At 33.6% G+C, this 10670-nt stretch overlaps 1 protein-coding gene, 1 long non-coding RNA gene and 1 pseudogene across 2 annotated transcripts in view; 2 read left to right on the forward strand and 1 right to left on the reverse strand.

The window, feature by feature from the left end:
• The first annotated feature begins 19 nt into the window (after window positions 1–19).
• LOC125852137 (MDIS1-interacting receptor like kinase 2-like) lies at window positions 20–2863 on the forward strand (annotated as a pseudogene).
• A 744-nt stretch (window positions 2864–3607) lies between these two features.
• Window positions 3608–5101, reverse strand: LOC125852139 (uncharacterized). The gene is made up of 3 exons (XR_007444977.1): window positions 5021–5101; window positions 3888–3930; window positions 3608–3673 (listed from the first exon to the last, which is right to left on the reverse strand). It is a non-coding gene; the product is annotated as an uncharacterized LOC125852139 (long non-coding RNA).
• Window positions 5102–8912: 3811 nt separating this feature from the next.
• Window positions 8913–10670, forward strand: part of LOC125852126 (probable leucine-rich repeat receptor-like protein kinase At1g35710) — a 7884-nt gene continuing 6126 nt past the window's right edge. The window contains exon 1 of the mRNA XM_049531856.1: window positions 8913–8923. Coding sequence (XP_049387813.1) covers window positions 8913–8923 — 11 coding nt within the window. The remainder of the gene's footprint in view (window positions 8924–10670) is intronic.

Below are 10670 nucleotides of genomic sequence, written 5' to 3' on the forward strand. Positions count from 1 at the left end.
TGAATATGTTGATCTTAGCATGAACCAGTTCTCTGGTATCATACCCCCGGCAATAGGAAACCTCACTAATCTTGTCTATCTTGACTTGTCGACCAACCAGATTACTGGTTCAATTCCAATTACACTGGGTGACTTAACTAAGCTCAATATTTTGTACCTTTATGAAAACCAACTTTCTGGTCCCATTCCTGCAGAAATAGGAAAGATGAAGTCACTCAAGTATTTATCCTTATGGAGTAATAATCTTTCTGGTCCAATTCCAGTAACTCTTGGTGACTTAACTGAGCTCAATGTTTTGTACCTTTATTCAAACCAATTTTCTGGTCCCATTCCTGCAGAAATAGGAAAGATGAAGTCACTCAAGTATTTATCCTTATGGGGTAATAAACTTTCTGGTCCAATTCCTAGTGAGTTGGGAAATTTGAAAAACCTCACTAGATTGGATTTATCCTATAATCAGCTCACTGGTCTTGTTCCTGTTTCCTTTGGCAATTTGAGAAACTTGCAGAAACTAAATCTCGCTGCAAACGAACTTTCGGGTTCTATTCCAAAAGAATTTGCATATTTGGATAACTTGGTTTTGTTATCAATGAGTTTCAATCACTTTTCAGGCCATTTGCCAGAGTGGCTTTGCAAAGATGGGAAACTTGAGATTTTCGTTGTGAATGGTAACAAGCTTACAGGGCCAATCCCAAGAAGCTTGAGCAAGTGCTCGAGTTTCAAAAGGGGTCGCTTCAATAACAACAGCTTTACTGGGGATTTATCTGAAACTTTTGGTATCTATCCAGAGCTTCTGTTCATTGATTTGAGCGACAATGATTTTCATGGTGAACTCAGCAGTAACTGGGGAAAATGCAAAAATTTAATTGATCTGCGTGTAGCCAGAAATTACATTAGTGGTAGCATACCACCAGAGATTGGAAATGTCAAAGGGCTTTTAGGACTTGATCTTTCATCGAATCATTTGATTGGGCAGATTCCAAAGGAATTTGGAAAATTAACTTCTCTGGTTAAGCTTTCTGTGCAGAACAACAATATCTCTGGATATATACCGGAGGAACTTGGGTCACTGACAAAGTTAGAGTCCCTCGATCTATCGTACAACAGATTGAATGGATCAATCCCGAAGTGTATAGGAGATTTCGTTCACTTGTTTCAGTTGAACTTGAGCAACAACAAGTTTGGCCAGAATATTCCAAAGGATATAGGAAGGATAACTCAGCTTAATGTACTTGATTTGAGCTATAATCTTCTCGTTGGAGATATACCCCCTCAGTTAGCCAATTTGAAGGTCTTGGTAAACTTAAATCTTTCCCACAATGGCCTATCTGGACGCATTCCTAAAGAACTTGAAAGTTCATCTGGTTTGCATGATGTTGTTTTGTCATACAATGAGTTGGAAGGTCCAATCCCTAATAATAAAGCTTTTATCAATGCCTCATTGGAGGGTAATAAAGGTCTTTGCGGAAATGTAGCAGGACTCCAGCCCTGTGAAAGGCCGTCTTCTATGGTGAAGTAGCACTCAACGGCGAAGGGACGTAAACTCATCCTCATCACTGTATTTCCTGTTATGGGAGCACTAGTACTGCTCTGCGTTTTCATTGGTGTTCTCTTTATGTGTAATAAAAGAAGGAGAGTTAGAGACGTTGAAAGAAGGGATGGTGATGGTTGGCTTTCGATATCCATGTTAGATGGGAAGGCATTGTACAGAGACATCTTAAACGCCACAGAAGAGTTTGATGCAAAATTTTGCATCGGGCAAGGAGGTCACGGAAGTGTTTACAAGGTGAACCTTCCATCATTAGGGAATATAGCTGTGAAGAGACTTCATTCTTCATTTCAGAATACTCATCCCAAAAGCTTCATCAATGAAGTAAGGGCATTGACTGGGATTAAGCATCGAAACATTGTGAACCTCTACGGCTATTGTTCGAAAGCACAACACTCGTTCTTGGTTTACGAGTATGTGGAGAGGGGGAGTTTGTCTAGTATTTTGAGCAATGAAGTTGAGTCCAAGAAATTGGATTGGCTTAAAAGGGTGAATATCATCAAGGGTGTTGCTTTTGCTTTATCTTACATGCACAGAGACTGTTCACCACCGATTGTTCATCGAGACATATCAAGCAGTAATGTCTTGCTAGATTCTGATTATGAAGCTCGTATTGCAGACTTTGGAATAGCAAAGATTCTCAAGCCGGACTCATCCAATTGCACTGCGTTTGCAGGCACATATGGTTATGTCGCACCTGGTAAGTTTTAAATAGTTTATGAACTATATCCAAACACTATCTCATTTACATGTTTAAATTCTTAATATTGTTCTGGAAATTGTGTTGTTCAGAGCTTGCATATACAATGAAGGTTACGCAAATGTGTGATGTGTATAGCTTTGGAGTATTATCCTTGGAGATAGTCAAAGGAAAGCATCTTGGGGAATACATTTCTGTGCTAGCAAATTCATCGACTATAGATCCTGAGCAGCTTAGCGATTTGCTGGTTGAACGCCTTCCATATCCTGATGATAGAGTAAAAGATGTTTTGGTTTTTATCATCAATCTAGCATGCTCTTGTTTGCTTGAAACTCCAAAATCAAGGCCAACAATGCCCTTCATCTCTCATAAGTTATCATCAATGGATGCACGCCCACCTATTCATCAGAAAACCCCCATATAAGGCAAGCTATATAATCCCTAACATATATGGAGATGAATAACCTTTGTCGCTGAGTGGTTGTGAAGTAAGTACTGTTTCAATTGCTTGGACTAGTGGTGGTCATTTGGTTTACTCTATTAATATGTATATTGTAAGAGGTAATTATTTAATCTTCTGCTTCTTTGGCCTTGAGTAAATATCAAGAATTCAAGTTGCTGCATTTTTTATTTTTTTGCTTTCGATCGGTCTACAACATATGCAGGCGCACTAGTTTTAATGATTTACTAGTCCTTTTATACTCTCGTAAGAAGAAAATAGTGGGATAGTTATGTTGTTTCTTCACAACTATTCCAATTCCAACCTCTATGGTGTATGCATATAAGATGTGAGAGCACACAAAGGAGCAGAAAAAGAGATTTGAGTTAAACTTCAACCTTTAAATGCCTTTATATAGTTCTTACTTGATCCACATTTTCCAAAAAAAAAAGAGAGAGAGAAAAATCACACAATATTATCAATCATTCATTTTAACTTTTCAAATTCTAGATTTATGTTATAGCAAGATACCAAGGAAGAGGTCAGATAATATAAATGTAGATAACTTTAGTCTTATTAAGAGACTAGTTTCTGGACACGTGCATTGCATGTGTATCCCAATTATATGAAATAGATATTTTTGAAATTGTAAGACAATAGTAAAATATGATTGTGATGATTAGTTAAGTATGAGAGCAATTTGACTAAATATGTATGAGACTTTTTTTTGTTTCCTATTCCGCTAATTCGAATTCATGTGTGACATTCCACTTTGAGGGTACTTCTTATTCTTAATGAATATTTATCAATCAATCAACAGATTTGATGAAAATATATATGAATTTTGGTCTGCACATAATATAAAGGGACAAACTTCAAATTTATTTCAAATTAATTAATTAATAAGGGTGCTTACTAACATGCTGATGACATTTCTTTCTTACTCATTAAGAGAAAGATATTTCGCCGTGCAGTAAAAAGCAACCTTTCCAGGAAAGAGTGAACAAATACACTGAAAGTTTAAAAAGCTTACTCCAAAACATACCACAGGAAAAATAATGAGAGATCACAATTATTTCCTCTTTTAGAAATAAAAACTATGACTATTATGATTAAATAAAGAATTGTAGCATAGCGTAAAAAATACAAAAAATAAATAAATCATTTTATACAATAACAAATCAAGAAATATGAATAACATATCCCAAAATTGCTTAGACTCTTAATATGCCAAGATATTATCTGGATTTGACAATCAATTCATTAAAAATAAAAGAAACAACTATAAAAATAACAAAACTCAAACGAAAAGTAATAGGAAATGATTTTTTTAATCTGATTTGATAGGAAAATTGTTACTCACTCGTCTACAGGTTTATTAGTATGGACCCATCTTAATGTATAATAACACTTATAAATGTTTTAGGACCTTCTTGTCTATCATACCATTTTATACAAGATTTTAGAGATAAATCAGAAAACTCTCATTGTAAGAGAAAATGTTAGAATGAACTCCTAAAGATCTGTACCCAATCCACTCTATGGATTTTGAGACAAACCAAATAACAATTTGCAAATAAAGTTAGCTTGTATTACAACGACAACTGAAATACAAGATCAAGAAGGCAAAATCAATGGAACAGTAACAAGGAAAGAAGAAATTAAGGAGATGAGAAAAACACAGAACAGGGAGATGAGATAACAAGACTCAAATTACAAATCCTCATTTAATCCTAATCTTCTTTTGCTATTTATGAAATCTAGTACTTCACGAGCCACACTTTCTTGCCCCTTGCCCACGTTCTCATCATTTAGTTCCCACTATGAAGTCAGTTAGCCTTGTTGAAGGGGTTCTCACGCGCTTACTTCTTTTCAAAACCCCACTCTCCTGCTGAGTGTGTTTCTCCACGGTGGCTGCTGATGTGTCATCCAAGTCAGCTTGTGGGGTCACAACAGATTTCCAGATTATCCGCTTCACTATGGACACAAATACAATCATTTTTGACGTCTCTATGATCGATCAGATGTAACTATTCCATAAAACTGAAATATATTCAAAAAATTTGATACCGCTTTACTGTTGTAGAGTTTTGGAATAAAATTGGCATGTTCTTCATTACTATCCAATTAGTAAATTTAAGATTGCTAGCTAGTAATGGATGAAAGTCAAAACAATAATCATTTATATATACATAAATGAATGAATATTTGAGCATGTAAAAAAGAATTTCCATCCAACAATATATATTTTATTGATTTATCAAAAACTCTAACTTAAAAGAGATTATGGTAAGAAATTTTTAAAATAAAGAATGAAAATTAAAGAAAATACCTGTGTAACATCTAGTCAATCCACATAGAAAGCGGTAGATATACCTGCCATCATATGATACAAAATGAGAAGATCTAAACAAAACAATATATATATTAATTAAAAAAGAAGGAAACAACAAATAAAAAATTAAGTGAGTAAAACAAGAGGATGAAACACAAAAAATAAGAGGACTAACATTTTCTTGTTCAATTTATAAAAGGATAAATAAAAAATGAAAGGAATGCTAATAGAAGAATGTAACAACAGAAGCTAAAAGGACCAACGAGTAAACCTCATTAAGTAGTGGAAGATGATAAATTCTAGCCTTTAACAATGTATTTGGTCAACATAGCTGTTATTTTTGTATTTAATTAAGAAACTTGAAGGGCATTTTCGTAATCCAATTTTAGACTTACGATCTTCCCACTTTTAATATGATAAAATAAAATATGATTATTGGCTTATTAAAAGCTAGTCACTTGAATACATTTGGGGCCATTTGAACGGATATATTTCACACTTTATTGCCTTTATTAAACTTTTACTTTTTGGTTATTTTTATAAAAAGTAACTAATGGATTAGTATTTATTTAAATGTAAAATTACTTTTTAGCACAAAATATTATAGGGATAATGGTAAATTAAAGGATATAAAGGTCTTTTAATTTTATATAAACATAGCTAGAATAGTATAGATAATATTAGTTTCTGGGTATGTGGTTAGAATCATGCTTGTAATGAGTAGTAAAATGTAACAATCACAAATAAATCTTTAAAAGTGTGACAAGAAACATCAAATGAGGGATATATTTTAACATTTAAAAGTCATTCCTTATAGGCAACCAACGGTAAATCTGAACGTTGGTTAGTAGTAGCAAACTTACAATAAAGTCACAAATAACTCATTTGAGCTTGATAAAATTATAGAAATTCGTAGAAAATTAAATTAAAGAAGTCTAATAGGGAGAGAAAGCATACAAAAAATATATACAANAATCTTTAAAAGTGTGACAAGAAACATCAAATGAGGGATATATTTAAACGTTTAAAAGTCATTCCTTATAGTCAACCAACGGTAAATCTGAACGTTGGTTAGTAGTAGCAAACTTACAATAAAGTCACAAATAACTCATTTGAGCTTGATAAAATTATAGAAATTCGTAGAAAATTAAATTAAAGAAGTCTAATAGGGAGAGAAAGCATACAAAAAATATATACAAGAAAAAAAAAATACAATATACACATGCTTCTTAAGACTTTAATCATAACAATGTTGATGGAAAAAGAAATATAGAATTACTACATAATTTTCTGAGTTTATGTCTACACCTTCTCCCATAATCAATTAAAATTAAAGAGTCTTCTCATCGAGTCAAACTAAAGCATAAATCAAATAGTACAAAATGATATAAACACTACTACTTTAACTGTAGAAAGAAATGAATAAATTTGGATTAGAGTCTCATAAAACCAAAAAAACGAATTTATATAGATAAAAATGAGGAAATGTCAAAAGCTATCTTAAAGTTTTAAATTAATTTTTAGAGGAAAATGCATAAGTACCCCCAACCTATGCTCGAAATCCCAGAGACACACTTATACTATACTAAGGTCTTATTATCCCCTGAACTTATTTTATAATTAATTTTCTACCCCTTTTCGGCCTACGTGGCACTATCCTTGAAAAAATTGTCAACACGCGTTGGACCCATAAGATAGTGCCACGTAGGCCGAAAAGAGGTAGAAAATTATTTATAAAATAAGTTCGGGAGGGTAATAGGACCTTAGTATAGTATAAGTGTGTCTCTGAGATTTCGGGCATAGATTAGGGGGTACTTATGCATTTTCCCTAATTTTTAGAGGTTATGAATATGAAAACTGGATAACTTTAGTTGGGAGCTACCTGGAACAAAGTGTAACGCTGTCGTATCTGTGAGAATTGAGATGAGCAACTCACCATTCACCTCTAAGTGTCCTAGTAAATTTTTTAAATTAAAAAATAAAAAAACTCAAAATTACAATTGTTATAATAAGTAAATTACATATCCCCTTCTTCTCGAATGTAACAAGAAAAAATATTTAATCATATTAGTTATGCCTATACACAAGATAGGTGTGATGTTTGCTTCTTCCACCTTGAGTCAATGTCAATTCGTTTTATGAACTTCAAACAGATATATCATATACAAATCAGAAATAAATAAATGAACAAAAAGGACATTACGAGGGTTAAGGTCACTAAACTTTACCTACTACTATTACATTAAAGTCATAAAACTATTTTTTGTTTTAACACTAGCCATTTGCAAGATGTGATCGTCAGGGGCAGTGGCGGAGCCACCTTACTAGGGGTTCATCCGAACCCTATTCGGCAAAAAATTATATAATATATACATGATTAAAATAACTTTTTAGGTATATATAAAGAATGTACTATTTCATGTGTCTATTTTTTTTCAAATTTTGAACCCCGTTATTGAAAATCCTGATTCCGTTATTGGTCAAGGGTGGACCCACCTTATACCAAGGGGTATCAGTCCACACTGCTTTCTCGAAATTTTTATTTATTATATTTATAAACTAGGTAAATTTTTCGCGCGTGAACTATGTCAATAATCTACTTCTGAAAATTTGATAATATGAGTATTTTTGAGTGGGTACAACCCTATGATAAATTGTCAAGAATATTTTTGATTCCAAGTGTTTATGCATTTTGTTATTAATTCATCATTTGAATTTAGTTATTCATCACCAAAGTCTTTAGAAAAGATATGTAATTGTTTAATTGTTTATATTTGTATTTTCAAAAGGTGGTACAAACATTTTATTCATCAATTGCGACAGTTTTCTCCTATTCAAGACCTCTACATACATAATCTAAATATTATACATTTTATATAATTAGTTGTTCACTTGATAAGTTAATTAAAATTTAAAAACACATCTCTTGGAGTTCAATGGAATAACGTATGTTGCTCAAATAATTTGGATTAAATGATGTCTTGGCAAGTCCCTTATTCAAAATCATTCGCACTCAATGACACTACTTTGATAGCCACAAGGCATATTTTGTTGTTTATGTTTCAATCAATATGGTTAAAACTTTATTTTTTGCGACTTTTAATCTAATGTTTACAAGGAGATAATTATTTCTTTAATATTTGATTAATATGGATTCATCCTACTTTGAGGGGTAATTAATTGACTCCAATCCAACATTTGAACCCCAAACTTTTGATTAAGGTTGAGTACAATACTTACAATCAGGGGCGGACCCACATTGGTTCCAGGGGGTTCACCTGAACCCCCTCGGCAAAAAATTACACTGTATATAAGGTAATTTTCTGTATTTATTTGGATATATATATATATATGTTGAATCCCCTCAATGACAAAGAGAAAGAGATGGCCCAGTGGCAGGTTCCTTGAAAATTAAGTCTCATGTTGAGGGTTCGAATCCCTGCATTAGCATTTTATTTTTTCCTTTTTTAGTTTCAGTTTTTTTTTTTTTAAGGGTTCAGTTCTGTTTTCACCTTTTTTTTAGTTTTTTATTTTATAAAACATGCTAAAAGTGTGGTTTTAAACCCAAAAAAATTCAAGGGTCCGCCACTAAAACTAAATACTACTACTTTCTTGAAATTTTGTTTTGTTGGCTTATATATATGCGCTTATACTTTTATTTTTCGAATGCCTGAACGAAAATCCTAGGTCCGCCACTGCTTACATGTAACACCCTAGAGAATTTTTCGAACTAAGACTCGAGCCGTCCTTCATGTGGAGTGAGATTTTACCGAGGGATAAAATTTCTTGAGTGTTAAGTTAAGGTCCCTAAATGTAGCACATTGAGTTCCAAGAAGAGTTGAATTGGAAATAGTCATTTTGGAAAGAATCTGGAAAATTTGGCTGTAGTATGGAAAAAAGGTGAGTTTTTGGTCAACTTTGAACAGTCATAACTCCTAGATCAGGATGAGTTAGGTGTAGTTCCAGTCATGTTATCAAAGCTCGTAGAATTATCTTTCCAACGCCACCAATTTTGCTCGATTTCAAGTTCGTATGAGTGAGTTATGCCCTTTGGAAGTTGGGCAGTTGGCAGGGAAATCCGTCCGGAAAATTGTAAGGGCATTTTGGTCTTTTCCCTAGACATTTCTTTGGGTTATATTGAGGTGTTATACTGAGTTTTGGATCATTTTTGTCCCATTTTAAAAGAGTGAGAGTTAGGGTTCTTGAGAGAAGAGAAGAGGAGGAGAAGAGGAGGAGAAGAAGAGGAGAAAAGAGAAGAAGAAGCAAAGATTCGTCAAGATCGTCGTGGATTTTCGTTAGGGGTGATCCCTATTAAGGTATGTGAGTTCTTAGTGTGGATTGATCATTTCCCCCACACACCAAACTCATTTTATTATTTTGAGAAAAGATTGGATATGTTGTTGAAGTTGTTGGGTTGTGTTGTTGTTGTGGTTGTGTTGGTTGAAGTTTGTGGTTGTGTTGTTGAAGTTTCTTGTTGGTTTGGTGCATGTTCCCGGATGGAATTATGAGTTGAATCTAGTGTATATTGAGGGTTTTTAATGATTCTAAGTGATTGGGGAAGAAACCATTCGATTTTAGGCGAAATAGGGTGAGAAAACGAGAAAATGAACTTGCTGAAATTTCTGGGTTGAGGGCCTGGCGCGATGCGCCTGCCAGAGCGCCCCAAACTCACCTCTGAAGTTTTAGGGCTGGCGCTCCGCGCCTTGCAAAGCGCCAAGGACGCCAAGACTTCTCTTTCATCCCCCACTTCCTCATGCATGTTCCTAGGTATTATACCTATGTTTCATAGTTGTTTTCGACACTCCAAAGTACGTCTAAACATCAAGAATCCCTCCATAACATGTGATCAAACACCTTGAATTCATAATTCCAATTCAAGGAAAGTTAGTTTCCAAGTCAAGTGAAATTAGTTTCCAAGTCAAGTGAAATTAGTTTCTAAGTCAAGTGAAGTTAGTTTCCAATTCAAGTGAAGTTAGTTTCCAATTCAAGTGAAGTTAGTTTCCAAGTCAAGTGAAGTTAGTTTCCAAGCCAAGTGAAGTTAGTTTCCAAGTCAAGTGAAGTTAGAAGCCAAGTGAAATTAGAAGTCAAGCTTAGAAGTTAAGTAAGCCCAAGCAAGTCTTCAAAGTTTTCAAGAGTCTTCATTGAACGTTTTAACTTCATTCTAAGGCTCAAGTTCCAAGTTAAGTATACAGTTTCAAGTCGAGTAAAGAGTATCGAGTTTTAGTTAAGTCAAGAGTTTCAAGTTAAGTCAAGAGTTTTCAGTTAAGTCAAGAGTTTCGAGTTAAGTCAAGAGTCAAGAGTTATTAGGGAACTAAGTATTCCCAAAGAAGTTTATAAATGTTTTCACATTTAAGATGAGAGGAAACTGAGATTTCCAAAAGAGTTTTGAGCAGCTGAGTACTATCTCTTTTGATAAAAGATAAGTTTTGCGAAAGAGTTTCTAAAACATGATTAGTATGACAAATCGAGTATGTCATCAATGTTTAAACAATATGGTCTCTAGATATACCATCAATGTTTAAGCAATATGAATATCTCGAGTCATCAATGATCATATTAAAAATATGGTTTTGACTTGTTGTTTTTAGAAAGAGTTTTCAAGAGCCTTTGGGCTAAGTTTTGAGTAATTATCTCAACTAAAGAAAGA

Source organism: Solanum stenotomum, unplaced genomic scaffold (genome assembly GCF_019186545.1).
Source record: "Solanum stenotomum isolate F172 unplaced genomic scaffold, ASM1918654v1 scaffold32579, whole genome shotgun sequence".
Lineage (NCBI taxonomy): Eukaryota > Viridiplantae > Streptophyta > Magnoliopsida > Solanales > Solanaceae > Solanum > Solanum stenotomum.